Source organism: Procambarus clarkii, chromosome 12, assembly GCF_040958095.1.
Source record: "Procambarus clarkii isolate CNS0578487 chromosome 12, FALCON_Pclarkii_2.0, whole genome shotgun sequence".
Classification (NCBI taxonomy): domain Eukaryota; kingdom Metazoa; phylum Arthropoda; class Malacostraca; order Decapoda; family Cambaridae; genus Procambarus; species Procambarus clarkii.
Window position 1 is genome coordinate 15794886 of NC_091161.1, and position 19279 is coordinate 15814164.

The 19279-nt window shown below is 56.0% G+C and overlaps 2 protein-coding genes across 33 annotated transcripts in view; both read right to left on the reverse strand.

Annotated features, from left to right (window-relative positions):
* Positions 1-19279, reverse strand: part of LOC123772853 (uncharacterized) — a 603147-nt gene that overhangs the window by 188623 nt on the left and 395245 nt on the right. The window lies entirely within an intron of this gene.
* The window catches only part of exd (PBX homeobox extradenticle), a 734009-nt gene that overhangs the window by 74413 nt on the left and 640317 nt on the right, over positions 1-19279 (reverse strand). For all 32 annotated transcript variants that reach the window (XR_011228198.1, XR_011228195.1, XR_011228204.1 and 29 more), the window contains one exon: positions 7405-7595. Coding sequence is in view for 13 of the 32 variants with exons in the window: in XM_069323340.1 (XP_069179441.1) it covers positions 7405-7595 (191 nt within the window). In the remaining 19 variants the exon portion in view is untranslated. The remainder of the gene's footprint in view (positions 1-7404; positions 7596-19279) is intronic.

The window sequence follows — 19279 nt, forward strand, 5'->3', positions numbered from 1 at the left end:
TTGCCTCTCCCACAACCCATCACCAGTGCCTCGTTCACTCCGTGGCACCCAGAGGCACCAGGAGCCTCGTACCCCCGGAGCGGCGACCTCCGACAGGCTCTCCGGGTATTCAGAACCTCACAACTCATCGCAAAGTGGCCAGGGAGTGATGAGTGAGGCTCAGATGAGGTGTTGATACGCGCGGCTGGCTGTCCGATGTGTGAGGAACTGGCGGGTTGAGCGATGACAACGCGGCCCGGCGCCGGCAGTCGTAGTGAAGATTGTGGCTTTTATAAGGTGGTCTACGAGGTCGTAAGTCAGGTTATGGCTCGTAAGCCACCGGACACTCTCGTAAACGGCCCCACAATACGTCCCCCACCACACCCCTCCCTCTCAGGCGGTGGGGGGCTCACCCACCCAACCTTCGCCTTACAGTTGGGGACACCTCCCCCTCTCTCACACAAGGGAAACGGATATGCCCCATCCTCACAGCTGATGTGGGGGAGACTCACCCACCTCACACCTGGGGTGGGGGAGGGGACTCACCCCCCTCACACCTGGGGAGGGGACTCACCCCCTCACACCTGGGGTGGGGGAGACTCCCTCCCTCACACCTAGGGTGGGGAAGACTCACTCCCTCACCAGGCTTGACTTGTGAGAGCTTGGAACCTCAGGACTACGAATCCCGAGCGCTGTCCACTCAGCCGTCAGGCCCAGGGCCCTGGTTACAAACAATTAGCACAATATGGGCACTCGACCAAGAAATGTTTTAAAACAAAAAATTTAATATAGTTCCTCTCCTCAGAGCAGGTTCTCAGAGCATGAAATGTACTGACGAACACGGCTCAGGGATATGCGGCCCGCTTCTAGCAACAGCCTTAGTGATCCAAGTAATTACAAGCCCTGCACCCAGCCAATCAGGCTGTGGTGGGTATGTGGGCCTGCGGGCCGCTCCAAGCAACAGCCTGGTGGACCAAACTCTCACAAGTCAAGCCTGGCCTCGGGCCGAACTTGGGGAGTAGAACAACTCCCAGAACCCCATCAAGCAGGCATCAGGCCGGTCATGGGCCGCAGAAGAACTCTGGGAACCAGCCACAGGCATAACCAAGCCCAGACTGGTCGCCCCACCCCACCAGCAGGGGCCCTGAGGTACTCCCAGCGGGCGACAACACGACATAACAAGTTTTATGGACAATAAGCCACTACACGATCCAAGTCAACACCACATTGTACCAGAAAGATGACCTTCTGTCCCAACAATTGGATCATTGCAGCAGTACAGGTATTGTCAGACACCTGTCCCCCCTCCCCCCACCCCTCCCACCTCCCCCCTCCCCCCAACCCCCCCCCCCCCACCTCCCAAGTGATCACAACTCCTCCAAGGATCCCATCAGATTTTAACTATACCTTTTAGGACCGTGTAATCTACTTGTTACACCTCACACTTGGAGTGAAAAAAAAAACACATATGATCGTGGCTAATTGAATTCCACACTTGGTGGACGCGCCGCAGGCTAGACCAATCATACTGCCAGGGACACAGGGACCCCAGGGCCCCTTAGAGGGCCCCTTACAGGGCCCCTTAAGCATTTTAATACAGATTTAAGGGGGAAAATTGAGTTGGCCCCTAAGCATTTTAATTCAGATTTAAGGGGCCCCTGAGTATGGGGTAATGGGTGGCCCAAACACCAGGGGCGGAGTTAGGGGCCCCAGAGTGCACCCCCACCACACCCCCCAGAGTGCACCCCCACCACACCCCCCAGAGTGCACCCCCACCACACCCCCCAGAGTGCACACCACCACACCCCCAAGAGTGCACCCCACCACACCCCCCAGAGTGCACCCCACCACACCCCCCAGAGTGCACCCCCACCACACCCCCAAGAGTGCACACCACCACACCCCCCCAGAGTGCACACCACCACACCCCCCAGAGTGCACCCTCACCACACCCCCAGAGTGCACCCCACCACACCCCCAGAGTGCACCCCACCACACCCCCAGAGTGCACCCCACCACACCCCCAGAGTGCACACCACCACACCCCCTAGAGTGCACCCCCACCACACCCCCAGAGTGCACCCCATCACACCCCCTAGAGTGCACCCCCACCACACCCCCAGAGTGCACACCACCACACCCCCCAGAGTGCACCCCCACCACACCCCCCAGAGTGCACCCCACCACACCCCCAGAGTGCACCCCCACCACACCCCCAGAGTGCACACCACCACACCCCCCAGAGTGCACCCCACCACACCCCCCAGAGTGCACCCCACCACACCCCCCAGTGCACCCCACCACACCCCCAGAGTGCACACCACCACACCCCCAGAGTGCACACCACCACACCCCCCAGAGTGCACCCCACCACACCCCCCAGAGTGCACCCCACCACACCCCCAGAGTGCACCCCACCACACCCCCAGAGTGCACCCCACCACACCCCCAGAGTGCACCCCACCACACCCCCAGAGTGCACCCCACCACACCCCCAGAGTGCACCCTCACCACACCCCCAGAGTGCACCCCACCACACCCCCAGAGTGCACCCCACCACACCCCCAGAGTGCACCCCACCACACCCCCAGAGTGCACACCACCACACCCCCCAGAGTGCACCCCACCACACCCCCAGAGTGCACCCCACCACACCCCCAGAGTGCACCCCACCACACCCCCAGAGTGCACCCCACCACACCCCCAGAGTGCACCCCACCACACCCCCAGAGTGCACCCCACCACACCCCCAGAGTGCACCCCACCACACCCCCAGAGTGCACACCACCACACCCCCCAGAGTGCACCCCACCACACCCCCAGAGTGCACCCCACCACACCCCCTAGAGTGCACCCCACCACACCCCCAGAGTGCACCCCACCACACCCCCAAGAGTGCACCCCACCACACCCCCAGAGTGCACACCACCACACCCCCCAGAGTGCACCCCACCACACCCCCAGAGTGCACCCCACCACACCCCCAGAGTGCACCCCACCACACCCCCAGAGTGCACCCCACCACACCCCCAGAGTGCACCCCACCACACCCCCAGAGTGCACACCACCACACCCCCAGAGTGCACACCACCACACCCCCAGAGTGCACCCCACCACATTCAGAGTGCACCCCACCACACCCCCAGAGTGCACCCCACCACACCCCCCAGAGTGCACCCCACCACACCCCCAGAGTGCACCCCACCACACCCCCAGAGTGCACCCCACCACACCCCCAGAGTGCACCCCACCACACCCCCCAGAGTGCACCCCACCACACCCCCAGAGTGCACCCCACCACATTCAGAGTGCACCCCACCACACCCCCAGAGTGCACCCCACCACACCCCCAGAGTGCACCCCACCACACCCCCAGAGTGCACCCCACCACACCCCCAGAGTGCACCCCACCACACCCTCAGAGTGCACCCCACCACACCCCCAGAGTGCCCCTTACCATACCCCCTAGAGTGCACCCCCCCCCCTTTGAACGTTCACAACGTCATAAAACTGATGTACCGAAGTACCCGAACCTAACCTAACCGGGAACCCACTTGTAGAAAACGGAACATCACGTCAATTCTATGAGCCGCTAATTAGTACCTTGAATACACCTTTAGGGGGATCTTAAAACGTCAAAAATACGACGTACTAGAGGGCCAAGCACCGCCCGTGTGTACTCACCTAGTTGTGCTTGCGGGGGTTGAGCTCTGGCTCTTTGGGCACGCCTCTCAACTGTCAATTAACTGGTTTTTTACCCCCACACATATAAAAAAAATCTCAGGAAGCAGCTGTCTAACTCCCAGGTACCTATTTACTGCTAGGTCAACAGGGGGCATCAGGGTGAAAGAAACTCTGCCCATGTGTTTATACCGGGGATCGATCCCCGGACCCTAGGACTAGGAATCCCGAGCGCTGTCCACTCAGCCATCAGGCCTTTAGTGAGGTGCGTGGGGTGTCTCCAAACATGACCTGTGACACACCTGTATGACGCCAGGTGTGTAATGTCAGGTGTGTAACGTCAGGTGTGTAACGTCAGGTGTGTAATGCCAGGTGTGTAACGTCAGGTGTGTAATGCCAGGTGTGTAACGTCAGGTGTGTAAAGTCAGGTGTGTAACGTCAGGTGTGTAATGTCAGGTGTGTAACGTCAGGTGTGTAATGCCAGGTGTGTAACGTCAGGTGTGTAAAGTCAGGTGTGTAACGTCAGGTGTGTAATGTCAGGTGTGTAACGTCAGGTGTGTAATGCCAGGTGTGTAACGTCAGGTGTGTAACGTAAGGTGTGTAATGCCAGGCGTGTAACGTCAGGTGTGTAATGCGAGGTGTGTAACGTCAGGTGTGTAATGCGAGGTGTGTAACGCCAGGTGTGTAACGTCAGGTGTGTAACGTCAGGTGTGTAATGCCAGGTGTGTAACGTCAGGTGTGTAATGCGAGGTGTGTAACGTCAGGTGTGTAACGTCAGGTGTGTAACGCCAGGTGTGTAACGTCAGGTGTGTAACGTCAGGTGTGTAATGCCAGGTGTGTAACGTCAGGTGTGTAACGTCAGGTGTGTAATGCCAGGTGTGTAACGTCAGGTGTGTAACGCCAGGTGTGTAACGCCAGGTGTGTAACGTCAGGTGTGTAACGTCAGGTGTGTAATGCCAGGTGTGTAACGTCAGGTGTGTAACGTCAGGTGTGTAACGCCAGGTGTGTAACGTCAGGTGTGTAACGTCAGGTGTGTAACGTCAGGTGTGTAACGTCAGGTGTGTAACGTCAGGTGTGTAACGTCAGGTGTGTATATTCACTGACAACTTCATGTAACTAAGACAATATTTACCGTTGTTGAGAGGAAAGATTAATTTATACATCAGAAACCTTTATGTGTGTGGCCATGTGTGGCCCTGTGTGTGGCCATATGTGTGGCCCTGTGTGGCCATATGTGTGGTCATATGTGTGGCCCTGTGTGTGGCCATGTGTGGTCATGTGTGTGGCCCTGTGTGTGGTCATGTGTGTGGCCCTGAGTGTGGTCATGTGTGTGGCCCTGTGTGTGGTCATGTGTGTGGCCCTGTGTGTGGTCATGTGTGTGGCCCTGTGTGTGGTCATGTGTGTGGCCCTGTGTGTGGTCATGTGTGTGGCCCTGTGTGTGGTCATGTGTGTGGCCCTGTGTGTGGTCATGTGTGTGGCCCTGTGTGTGGTCATGTGTGTGGCCCTGTGTGTGGTCATGTGTGTGGCCCTGTGTGTGGTCATGTGTGTGGTCATGTGTGTGGCCATGTGTGTGGCCCTGTGTGTGGCCATGTGTGGCCATATGTGTGGCCCTGTGTGGCCATGTGTGGTCATGTGTGTGGCCCTGTGTGTGGTCATGTGTGTGGCCCTGTGTGTGGTCATGTGTGTGGCCCTGTGTGTGGTCATGTGTGTGGCCATGTGTGTGGCCCAGTGTGTGGCCATGTGTGTGGTCATGTGTGTGGCCATATGTGTGGCCATGTGTGTGGCCCTGTGTGGCCATATGTGTGGTCATGTGTGTGGCCATATGTGTGGTCATGTGTGTGGCCATATGTGTGGTCATGTGTGTGGTCATGTGTGTGGCCATATGTGTGGTCATGTGTGTGGTCATGTGTGTGGCCATATGTGTGGTCATGTGTGTGGTCATGTGTGTGGCCATATGTGTGGTCATGTGTGTGGTCATGTGTGTGGTCATGTGTGTGGCCATATGTGTGGCCCTGTGTGTGGCCATATGTGTGGTCATGTGTGTGGCCCTGTGTGTGGTCATGTGTGTGGCCCTGTGTGTGGCCATATGTGTGGTCATGTGTGGCCATATGTGTGGCCCTGTGTGGCCATATGTGTGGCCCTGTGTGGCCATATGTGTGGCCCTGTGTGGCCATGTGTGGTCATGTGTGTGGTCATGTGTGTGGCCATGTGTGGTCATGTGTGTGGCCCTGTGTGGCCATATGTGTGGCCCTGTGTGGCCATGTGTGGTCATGTGTGTGGTCATGTGTGTGGCCCTGTGTGGCCATGTGTGGTCATGTGTGTGGCCCTGTGTGGCCATATGTGTGGCCATGTGTGGCCCTGTGTGGCCATATGTGTGGTCATGTGTGTGGCCCTGTGTGGCCATGTGTGGTCATGTGTGTGGCCCTGTGTGTGGTCATGTGTGTGGCCCTGTGTGTGGTCATGTGTGTGGCCCTGTGTGTGGTCATGTGTGTGGCCCTGTGTGTGGTCATGTGTGGCCATGTGTATGGCCCTGTGTGGCCATGTGTATGGCCCTGTGTGTGTGGTCATGTGTGTGGCCCTGTGTGTGGCCATGTGTGTGGCCCTGTGTGTGGCCCTGTGTGTGTGGTCATGTGTGTGGCCATGTGTGTGGCCGTGTGTGTGGCCATGTGTGTGGCCCTGTGTGTGGCCATGTGTGTGGCCCTGTGTGTGGCCATGTGTGTGGCCCTGTGTGGCCCTGTGTGTGGTCCTGTGTGTGGTCCTGTGTGTGGCCATGTGTGTGGCCATGTGTGTGGCCCTGTGTGTGGCCATGTGTGTGGCCCTGTGTGTGGCCCTGTGTGTGTGGTCATGTGTGTGGCCCTGTGTGGCCCTGTGTGTGGCCCTGTGTGTGGCCCTGTGTGTGGCCCTGTGTGGCCATATGTGTGGTCATGTGTGTGGCCCTGTGTGTGGCCCTGTGTGTGGCCCCGTGTGTGTGGTCATGTGTGTGGTCCTGTGTGGCCCTGTGTGGCCCTGTGTGGCCATGTGTGTGGTCATGTGTGTGGCCGTGTGTGGCCCTGTGTGTGGCCCTGTGTGTGGCCCTGTGTGGTCATGTGTGTGGCCCTGTGTGTGGCCCTGTGTGGCCATGTGTGGCCCTGTGTGGCCATGTGTGGCCATGTGTGTGGCCCTGTGTGTGGCCCTGTGTGTGGCCCTGTGTGTGGCCCTGTGTGTTTCCCTGTGTGTGGCCCTGTGTGTAGTCCTGTGTGTAGTCCTGTGTGTGGCCCTGTGTGTGGCCATATATGTGGCCCTGTGTGTGGCCCTGTGTGTAGCCCTGCGTGTAGCCATATATGTGGCCCTGTGTGTGTTATTAATGTCTCTTATGTAAGACTATACTGACTAGACATATAGCACCCTACACCTGCCAACCCTAAGGTATAGTAGTGTAGTAGAAGACATGATAACCTGGGGGCGCCGCCCCTAGAAATTATAGCTAGGGGGGCGTCTCTAGATAACACGATAAGGAGGGACTAGGTTATGGGGCCCTCTCCTCATGTATCACGATAAGGGGGAAGACAAGGTTATGGGGCCCTCTCCTCATGTATTACAATAAGGGGGAAGACAAGGTTATGGGGCCCTCTCCTCATGTATCACGATAAGGGGGAAGACAAGGTTATGGGGCCCTCTCCTCATGTATCACGATAAGGGGGAAGACAAGGTTATGGGGCCCTCTCCTCATGTATCACGATAAGGGGGAAGATAAGGGGAACCCACCTGGCATCCAGGAACCTGGAACGCAGAATCATCACAGCTTCACAGGTGGATTGCTTGAGTTGCATCTGTATAGACGAGAACTTCTTGTGAATAATCTGCACCATCCTCTCTATCTCCTTGGGCGTGATGGGTCGGGTGCGGGACTGCTCCCTCAACAGATTCATCACGTGGGTGGTAAACTCGTTACAGGCCTGCAAAAGGGGGTCAAAGGTCATGGGGTTAGTGATGGTTTAGGTCAGGAGGGGGTAAGCGCCCGCCTTATCACTAGCTAAATAGATCGATAATCGATATTACTGTGTTGCAGCTAGGCCTCATATACCTCATACCTCATAACCTCATAAAAAGGGGTTACTAGCCCCTCCTTCTTCCCCTCACACCCCTCCTATGTCCAACCCCCCCCCCAACCCCCCCCCCAACCCCCCAATACATACACCTAAGGAATTATCATCAAATAACATTAAGTTCTTTTTTCTCTTTGTCAAATCTCTAGTTTAACCAAGAGAAATACTCCTGGGGTTAGATTCACGAAGCCGTTACGCGAGCACTTGCGAACCTGGGGGCCAGATTCACGAAGCAGTTACGCGAGCACTTGCGAACCTGGGGGCCAGATTCACGAAGCAGTTACGCGAGCACTTGCGAACCTGGGGGCCAGATTCACGAAGCAGTTACGCGAGCACTTGCGAACCTGGGGCCAGATTCACGAAGCAGTTACGCGAGCACTTGCGAACCTGGGGCCAGATTCACGAAGCAGTTACGCGAGCACTTACGAACCTGGGGCCAGATTCACGAAGCAGTTACGCGAGCACTTGCGAACCTGGGGGCCAGATTCACGAAGCAGTTACGCGAGCACTTGCGAACCTGGGGGCCAGATTCACGAAGCAGTTACGCAGGCACTTGCGAACCTGGGGGCCAGATTCACGAAGCAGTTACGCGAGCACTTGCGAACCTGGGGGCCAGATTCACGAAGCAGTTACGCGAGCACTTGCGAACCTGGGGGCCAGATTCACGAAGCAGTTACGCGAGCACTTGCGAACCTGGGGGCCAGATTCACGAAGCAGTTACGCGAGCACTTGCGAACCTGGGGCCAGATTCACGAAGCAGTTACGCGAGCACTTACGAACCTGGGGCCAGATTCACGAAGCAGTTACGCGAGCACTTGCGAACCTGGGGGCCAGATTCACGAAGCAGTTACGCGAGCACTTGCGAACCTGGGGGCCAGATTCACGAAGCAGTTACGCAGGCACTTGCGAACTTGGGGGCCAGATTCACGAAGCAGTTACGCAGGCACTTGCGAACCTGGGGGCCAGATTCACGAAGCAGTTACGCGAGCACTTGCGAACCTGGGGCCAGATTCACGAAGCAGTTACGCGAGCACTTGCGAACCTGGGGCCAGATTCACGAAGCAGTTACGCAGGCACTTGCGAACCTGGGGCCAGATTCACGAAGCAGTTACGCAAGCACTTACGAACCTGGGGGCCAGATTCACGAAGCAGTTACGCAGGCACTTGCGAACCTGGGGCCAGATTCACGAAGCAGTTACGCGAGCACTTACGAACCTGGGGCCAGATTCACGAAGCAGTTACGCGAGCACTTGCGAGCCTGGGGGCCAGATTCACGAAGCAGTTACGCAGGCACTTGCGAACCTGGGGGCCAGATTCACGAAGCAGTTACCCAAGCACAAGTTTAACCAGACTGTGACTACACCAGTCCTCACTGCCGCCAGCAATCAGCGACTCTGTATTTTTTATGAAGTTGTGGGAAGATGATCTCTTCCCACAACCAAACCATCGCCAGAGAAATCCTAGTAAACAACATAGAAATCATCGATAGATACAGCGATAGCAGACGGCTTGACGTTTGCGAGGCACTACACATTAAGAAGTCAACACCAGCAATCAACAGCCAATTAAGGCACAACTATATTCTACCCACCTCAAGACTCCGCTCCAATATAGAAGCATCAAGAAATATGGACCAATAGGCTTTCTACAATCACTTCCATTTCAATACCCATTGTTTCGTGTTCTGTCTTGTGTTGATGAAATTAATACCCTATTAAATACCACCTCACCCCATCCACCTCACTCAAATGTAGATATAAACAAATCGGAGATATGTAAGTTCTATTCAGTTGTGTATGTGTAAAGTCTCTGAAAATGTAATAAGTTTTACGAAACGCGTAAGTGTCGCGTCAGACTAGAAATAAAAATGAATTTCGGAGAATTGATTTTTGAATTACCTCCAACAGTGAAAAGAAATGTACGAAAGATTGAGAAAATTCGTGTTAGAATTATTAATCTTACTTTTTCGGTCATATTTAATAATATATGTCTACAGGAAAGACTGCTACCAAAATATACTAATTATATATATATATATATATATATATAAACTGAAAACTCCACATCCCATAAGGATTCGAACCCAGACAGCCAGGAGCACTATGCACCATGGCGTACCTGGGGCCAGATTCACGAAAGCACTTACGCAAGCACTTACGAACCTTTACATCTTTTCTCAATCTTTGGCGGCTTTGTTTACAATTATTAAACAGTTAATGAGCTCCGAAGCACCAGGAGGCTGTTTATAACAATAACAACAGTTGATTGGCAAGTTTTCATGCTTGTAAACTGTTTAATAAATGTAACCAAAGCCATCAAAGATTGAGGAAAGATGTACACGTTCGTAAGTGTTTGCGTAAGTTCTTTCGTGAATCTGGCCCCTGGTTCCTTAACCACTCGACCACCGTGACTGTACAAGAGTCATTGGTCGCCGCGGCTATACCCCCAACGTCCCGACAGCACTTGGTGGTAAACTTGGCCTCAGATATTTCATCGAATCACAAACGCGCCTGAAAAGTTGAAAACCCTTCAAAAGATAACCCATGAAGTAGGTTGTGATTGAGAAGTGAGACAGCGAGCAGCGGCGTGTATAACAGCCTGGATGATCAGTCCCACAAGCAAGGAACCGCCTCGAGGGGCCCCGGCCTCGTTAGTGAGGGGCCCCGGCCTCGTTAGTCAGGGGCCCCGGCCTCGTTAGTGAGGATCCCAGGCCTCAACATTCACCACACGGCCGACAATTACTCTCCAGCAGTTGTGAGGCGGCCGGGGCGGGCGGGCGGGCGGCCAGAACGGGCGGCCAGGACGGGCGGCCAGGGCCGGCGGGCGGGCAGGGCGGGCGGCCAGGGCCGGCGGGCGGGCAGGGCGGGCGGCCAGGGCGGGCGGCCAGGGCCGGCGGGCGGGCAGGGCGGGCGGCCAGGGCCGGCGGGCGGGCAGGGCGGGCGGCCAGGGCCGGCGGGCGGGCAGGGCGGGCGGTCAGGGCCGGCGGGCGGGCAGGGCGGGCGGGCAGGGCCGGCGGGCAGGGCCGGCGGGCGGGCAGGGCGGGCGGCCAGGGCCGGCGGGCTTCAGAACAATTCCGTCTTCAGCAAACCCGTGACCACACTGATGATCGACGCCCCGAATAAATACTTCATGAATGTGACACCAACATCGAACCCCCATTTAAGATGTCACCCTAACCCAACTGGACTTTGATGTGGAAGTAGCCATAGAGAACATCCCCATGCACTCTGCACCAGGCCCAGACTCCTGGAATTCTATATTTAACAATAAGTCCAAAACGCCGCTATCACAGGCCCTAAACATCTTTTGGAGACGGAGCCTAGATCCTGGCGTCATCCCTGACACACTTAAAACAGCGAAGATAGCACCATTCCATAAAGGAAGTAGTAGTGCAAATGCCAACAATTATAGACCAATAGCTCGACCCTCACACATCATAAGAATCTTTGAAAGAGTACTAAGAAGGAAGATTAGAAATCACGTGGAATCACAACATGTACATAGCCCAGGACAACACGGGTCCAGAACAGGGCCTATTGGAACAGGGCCTACACGAACAGAACTTGCCTCTCGCAATTGCTAGATCACTATGACATGGCCTCAGATACTCAGATAGGGAGCCGGTCGGCCGAGCGGACAGCAAGCTGGACTTGTGGTCCTGGGTTCGATCCCAGGCGCCGGTGAGAAACAATGGACAGAGTTTCTTTCACCCTATGCTCCTGTTACCTAGCAGTAAAATAGGTACCTGGGTGTTAGTCAGCTGTCACGGGCTGCTTCCTGGGGGGTGGAGGCCTGATCGAGGACACTAAAGCCCCGAAATCATCTCAAGATAACCTCAAGATAACCATGGAAGACAAGCAAAACACTGCGTTATATACATAAACTTTGCAAAAGGTTTAGACAAATGTCACCATGGTGGTATTGCGCACAAAATGCGCGCAAAAGGAATTACTGGTAAAATAGGGAGATAGATCTTCAACTTCCGAACAGAAGGCAGAGTGTAACAGTCAACACAGTCATATCCGGATCATCTACTGTGAAGAGCTTAGTCCCTCAAGGTACCGTGCTGGCTCCCGTACTTTGTCTCATCCTAATATCAGATATAGACAAAGATACAACCTATAGCACTGTATCATCATTTGCAGATGACACTTGGATCATCACGCGAGTAGATAACATAGAGGACACGACAAACCTCCAATCAGATGTAAACCGGGTCTTTCAATGGGCCACAGATAATAATATACAGATAACAGTCTCCGTGGTGTAGTGGTAAGACACTCGCCTGGCGTTCCGCGAGCGCTATGTCATGGGTTCGTATCCTGGCCGGGGAGGATTTAATGGGCGCAATTCCTTAACTGTAGCCTCTGTTTAACGCAACAGTAAAATGTGTACTTGGATGAAAAAACGATTCTTCGCGGCAGGGGATCGTATTCCAGGGACCATAGGATTAAGGACTTGCCCGAAACGCTACGCGTACTAGTGGCTCTACAAGAATGTAACAACTCTTGTATATATCTCAAAAAAAAAAAAAAAAAAAAAAAAAAAAAAAAAAATGATCTTTAAAGAAAATAAGTTCCAGCTCCTGCGCTACGGAAAAAAAATTAATTTAAAAACGGAAACCATCTATAAAACGGAATAAAATCACACTATAGTACTTCTGTACTCATGTGGGAAGATCTTACCTTTATAGAACACCATAAAGTAGCCGTCACGACTGTAAGACAAATGACAGGTTGGATAACAAGGACCTTCCAAACAAGGGATGCCATACCAGTGATGACCTTACAAGACGCTAGTGCTCTCTAGGGTGGAATATTGTTGCACACTAACAGCCCCATTCAGAGCCACAGAAATTGCTGACCTGGAGAGCGTGCAGAGATCCTTTACTGCTAGAATCCACTCTATAAGTCATCTTAATTATTGGGACCGATTAAAAGTTCTAAATCTGTATTCTCTTGAGCGCAGGCGGGAGAGATACATAATAATTTACACGTGGAAGATATTAGAGGGGCTGGTCCCAAACCTGCACACAGAAATAACACCACATGAGACCAGCAGGCATGGCAGGATGTGCAGAATACCCCCGTTGAAGAGCAGAGGTGCAACAGGTACTCTGAGAGAGGACTATCAACATCAGAGGCCCGAGACTGTTCAACACGCTTCCACTACACATAAGGGACATAACTGGCCGACCCCTCACAGTGTTCAGGAGAGAACTATCAACATCAGAGGCCCGAGACTGTTCAACACGCTTCCACTACACATAAGGGACATAACTGGCCGACCCCTCACAGTGTTCAAGAGAGAACTATCAACATCAGAGGCCCGAGACTGTTCAACACGCTTCCACTACACATAAGGGACATAACTGGCCGACCCCTCACAGTGTTCAAGAGAGAACTATCAACATCAGAGGCCCGAGACTGTTCAACACGCTTCCACTACACATAAGGGACATAACTGGCCGACCCCTCACAGTGTTCAAGAGAGAACTATCAACATCAGAGGCCCGAGACTGTTCAACACGCTTCCACTACACATAAGGGACATAACTGGCCAACCCCTCACAGTGTTCAAGAGAGAACTATCAACATCAGAGGCCCGAGACTGTTCAACACGCTTCCACTACACATAAGGGACATAACTGGCCGACCCCTCACAGTGTTCAAGAGAGAACTATCAACATCAGAAGCCCGAGACTGTTCAACACGCTTCCACTACACATAAGGGACATAACTGGCCGACCCCTCACAGTGTTCAAGAGAGAACTATCAACATCAGAGGCCCGAGACTGTTCAACACGCTTCCACTACACATAAGGGACATAACTGGCCGACCCCTCACAGTGTTCAAGAGAGAACTATCAACATCAGAGGCCCGAGACTGTTCAACACGCTTCCACTACACATAAGGGACATAACTGGCCGACCCCTCACAGTGTTCAAGAGAGAACTAGATAAACACCTCCAAAGGATACCTGATCAACCAGGCTGTGACTCATACGTCAGGCTGCGAACAGCCGCGTCCAACAGCCTGGTTGACCAGACCACCAACCAGGAGGCCTGGTCGAAGACCGGGCCGCGGGGCTGTTGATCCCCGAAAGCTGCTCAAGGTAGGAGGGAGGGGGGGGGGAGGGTAATTACTAGCTAGGGGAAGCTCACTACAGCACAATGCTCGCCAGCCGTTACCGTAAGCCCAGGATCTCCGCCTTTCCCGCATGCGGCTAGAATTTATCCCAACCACACACTCAAGTGTACTACACTACCACCATCACTCTCCCCGTGCCCTGTGCCCCGTGCCCTGTGCCCTGTGCCCCGTGCCCTGTGCCCTGTGCCCTGTGCCCTGTGTCCCGTGTCCTGTGTCCTGTGTCCTGTGCCCCGTGCCCTGTGTCCTGTGCCCCGTGCCCCGTGCCCCGTGCCCTGTGTCCTGTGTCCTGTGCCCTGGGCCCCGTGCCCTGTGCCCTGTGCCCCGTGCCCCGTGCCCCGTGCAGTGCTCCTACCAGCAAGCCATCACAGACGGGCCAGGCTTTTCCTGGTGCTATCCGGGTCTGTATGCATTTATGCTCGCAGCCCCATGGCCCACATGGCCAGCATGGCCCACATGGCCAGCATGGCCCACATGGCCCACATGGCCAGCATGGCCCACATGGCCAGCATGGCCCACATGGCCAGCATGGCCCACATGGCCAGCATGGCCCACATGGCCAGCATGGCCCACATGGCCAGCATGGCCCACATGGCCAGCATGGCCCACATGGCCAGCATGGCCCACATGGCCAGCATGGCCCACATGGCCAGCATGGCCCACATGGCCAGCATGGCCCACATGGCCATGGTAGCGAGGCTAGGACAGTACCCTGTGGGGCCAGGCTAGGACAGTACCCTGTGGGGCCAGGCTAGGACAGTACCCTGTGGGGCCAGGCTAGGACAGTACCCTGTGAGGCCAGGCTAGGACAGTACCCTGTGGGGCCAGGCTAGGACAGTACCCTGTGGGGCCAGGATAGGACAGTACCCTGTGTGGCCAGGCTAGGACAGTACCCTGTGGGGCCAGGCTAGGACAGTACCCTGTGGGGCCAGGCTAGGATAGTACCCTGTGGGGCCAGGCTAGGACAGTACCCTGTGGGGCCAGGCTAGGACAGTACCCTGTGAGGCCAGGCTAGGACAGTACCCTGTGGGGCCAGGATAGGACAGTACCCTGTGGGGCCAGGCTAGGATAGTACCCTGTGGGGCCAGGCTAGGATAGTACCCTGTGGGGCCAGGCTAGGATAGTACCCTGTGGGGCCAGGCTAGGACAGTACCCTGTGGGGCCAGGCTAGGATAGTACCCTGTGGGGCCAGGCTAGGACACTACCCTGTGGGGCCAGGCTAGGACAGTACCCTGTGGGGCCAGGCTAGGACAGTACCCTGTGGGGCCAGGCTAGGACAGTACCCTGTGGGGCCAGGCTAGGACAGTACCCTGTGGGGCCAGGCTAGGATAGTACCCTGTGGGGCCAGGCTAGGACAGTACCCTGTGGGGCCAGGCTAGGACAGTACCCTGTGGGGCCAGGCTAGGACAGTACCCTGTGGGGCCAGGCTAGGATAGTACCCTGTGGGGCCAGGCTAGGACAGTACCCTGTGGGGCCAGGCTAGGACAGTACCCTGTGAGGCCAGGCTAGGACAGTACCCTGTGGGGCCAGGATAGGACAGTACCCTGTGGGGCCAGGCTAGGATAGTACCCTGTGGGGCCAGGCTAGGATAGTACCCTGTGGGGCCAGGCTAGGATAGTACCCTGTGGGGCCAGGCTAGGACAGTACCCTGTGGGGCCAGGCTAGGATAGTACCCTGTGGGGCCAGGCTAGGACACTACCCTGTGGGGCCAGGCTAGGACAGTACCCTGTGGGGCCAGGCTAGGACAGTACCCTGTGGGGCCAGGCTAGGACAGTACCCTGTGGGGCCAGGCTAGGACAGTACCCTGTGGGGCCAGGCTAGGATAGTACCCTGTGGGGCCAGGCTAGGACAGTACCCTGTGGGGCCAGGCTAGGACAGTACCCTGTGGGGCCAGGCTAGGATAGTACCCTGTGGGGCCAGGCTAGGACAGTACCCTGTGGGGCCAGGCTAGGATAGTACCCTGTGGGGCCAGGCTAGGATAGTACCCTGTGGGGCCAGGCTAGGACAGTACCCTGTGGAGCCAGGCTAGGACAGTACCCTGTGGGGCAAGGCTAGGACAGTACCCTGTGGGGCCAGGCTAGGACACTACCCTGTGGGGCCAGGCTAGGACACTACCCTGTGGGGCCAGGCTAGGACAGTACCCTGTGGGGCCAGGCTAGGACAGTACCCTGTGGGGCCAGGCTAGGATGGTACCCTGTGGGACGAGACAATATATTTGAAGTATCAGTTAAGAAAATCCGGAGAATCCGGAATGTACCGATGAAGACGGCTGCAAAATTCACCCACACGCCCACCAGAGCCCCCCGCCCACACGCCCATGAGAACCCCCCCCCCCCGCCCACACGCCCACCAGAGCCCACGCCCACACGCCCACCAGAGCCCCACGCCCACACGCCCACCAGAGCCCCACGCCCACACGCCCACCAGAGCCCCCCGCCCAACCTAACCCGAACACCACCACCCCCAAGGAGGATTAACTCGCAAGAGGCCGGTCGACCTGGCCTCTCTCTCCTCCGGCTCTATGAAAGAAATCCGGAGCGTAATCCGGCCAGATGGGGGCGGCTCATTACACGGGGGAGCGGCCGGCCGGATGGATTAATGGATTTGTTAAATTGAGTTCGGTTTTTTTTTTTTTGCATTCCGGATGAGGTATGCTCCTCATATTCCGGTTAAGGCATGCTCCCTCAGGGTATGGTGACAGTATTGGGCAGCGTCACTCATCCTGTGAGTGAACACACCGCCATAGTGACAGTATTGGGCAGCACCACTCATCCTGTGAGTGGACACACCGCCATAGTGACAGTATTGGGCAGCGTCACTCATCCTGTGAGTGAACACACCGCCATAGTGACAGTATTGGGCAGCGTCACTCATCCTGTGAGTGGACACACCGCCATAGTGACAGTATTGGGCAGCGCCACTCATCCTGTGAGTGAACACACCGCCATAGTGACAGTATTGGGCAGCGCCACTCATCCTGTGAGTGGACACACCGCCATAGTGACAGTATTGGGCAGCGTCACTCATCCTGTGAGTGGACACACCACCATAGTGACAGTATTGGGCAGCGCCACTCATCCTGTGAGTGGACACACCGCCATAGTGACAGTATTGGGCAGCGCTACTCATCCTGTGAGTGAACACACCGCCATAGTGACATTATTGGGCAGCGCCACTCATCCTGTGAGTGGACACACCACCATAGTGACAGTATTGGGCAGCGTCACTCATCCTGTGAGTGAACACACCGCCATAGTGACAGTATTGGGCAGCGCCACTCATCCTGTGAGTGGACACACCGCCATAGTGACAGTATTGGGCAGCGTCACTCATCCTGTGAGTGGACACACCGCCATAGCAGCATGTACAACACTCCCCAATAGGGAGAAAACCCGCTGGGTTGTTCATCCTGTCACTTGTACCCAGACACAGCTGGGACTTGCTTAACTGTCTCAAGTGAACAGCTCCTCAAACAACAAGATTAAACTTTGCAAACTCCTAAATCTGTGTTGTTTTGTGGATGTAAAATCGGGAAATCTTTTGAGAAGTTGTACCATCGTACAGATTCACTGGTTTGTGCTTCTATCCTCCTTTCCTCAGTTACCTTGTCACGGTGATGTTGGCTGACAATACCTCTCATTTGTAGTTGAGTCTCGGGTATGAAGTATTCAATATGGTCTCCTTCAGCGCCTTCAGCAGCCAGCACATCTGCTCGTTCATTCCCACATATTCCAACATGGGAGGGGATCCCCAACATGGGAGGGGATCCACAGAAACTTGATGACTCTTCCCTGATTGATTAGTACTCTCATAGCTCTCTTAAAGTCAGCGACTGTACCTGTTTGATGGGGTTCTGGGAGTTGTTCTACTCCCCAAGCCCGGCCCGAGGCCAGGCTTGACTTGTGAGAGTTTGGTCCACCAGGCTGTTGCTTGGAGCGGCCCGCAGGCCCACATACCCACCACAGCCCGGCCCGAGGCCAGGCTTGACTTGTGAGAGTTTGGTCCACCAGGCTGTTGCTTGGAGCGGCCCGCAGGCCCACATACCCACCACAGCCCGGCCCGAGGCCAGGCTTGACTTGTGAGAGTTTGGTCCACCAGGCTGTTGCTTGGAGCGGCCCGCAGGCCCACATACCCACCACAGCCCGGCCCGAGGCCAGGCTTGACTTGTGAGAGTTTGGTCCACCAGGCTGTTGCTTGGAGCGGCCCGCAGGCCCACATACCCACCACAGCCCGGCCCGAGGCCAAGCTTGACTTGTGAGAGTTTGGTCCACCAGGCTGTTGCTTGGAGCGGCCCGCAGGCCCACATACCCACCACAGCCCGGCCCGAGGCCAGGCTTGACTTGTGAGAGTTTGGTCCACCAGGCTGTTGCTTGGAGCGGCCCGCAGGCCCACATACCCACCACAGCCCGGCCCGAGGCCAGGCTTGACTTGTGAGAGTTTGGTCCACCAGGCTGTTGCTTGGAGCGGCCCGCAGGCCCACATACCCACCACAGCCCGGCCCGAGGCCAAGCTTGACTTGTGAGAGTTTGGTCCACCAGGCTGTTGCTTGGAGCGGCCCGCAGGCCCACATACCCACCACAGCCCGGCCCGAGGCCAGGCTTGACTTGTGAGAGTTTGGTCCACCAGGCTGTTGCTTGGAGCGGCCCGCAGGCCCACATACCCACCACAGCCCGGCCCGAGGCCAGGCTTGACTTGTGAGAGTTTGGTCCACCAGGCTGTTGCTTGGAGCGGCCCGCAGGCCCACATACCCACCACAGCCCGGCCCGAGGCCAGGCTTGACTTGTGAGAGTTTGGTCCACCAGGCTGTTGCTTGGAGCGGCCCGCAGGCCCACATACCCACCACAGCCCGGCCCGAGGCCAGGCTTGACTTGTGAGAGTTTGGTCCACCAGGCTGTTGCTTGGAGCGGCCCGCAGGCCCACATACCCACCACAGCCCGGCTGATTTAGAATCAGTGCAGATCACTGTGTTTCTTGCAAGGAATTTATTACCACAAACCACGCCAGTAAGCTCGCTGAGGGGCTACTCCAATAGAAGGGGACTGATGCCATGCCTCACACTACAGTCAAAGAGATCAGGGAACCCCAGGGGGGGTTCCTGCCCCTCAAATGAATGGGAAATCATTTTCAAAGGCGCCATCTTCCATTGAGGCGGAGGAGGGCCCTTGTACTTGCCGCCCTACAGGTCCTACACGCCCTACCCTCGCCTTTACGCCACAGCTACATAAGGACTAGTCTCCCGCGGTAACTAGCCGCGGATGGACCCGCCGCGCGAACACTCACCTCGTCAATGGAGTATTTAGTGATATTGAGAAGCTTGTGTGTGGAGCCTTACCTTAAAGGCAAGCCGCCGTGCTTCCCCCTTACCCTACCCTGACTCCTGTACCCCT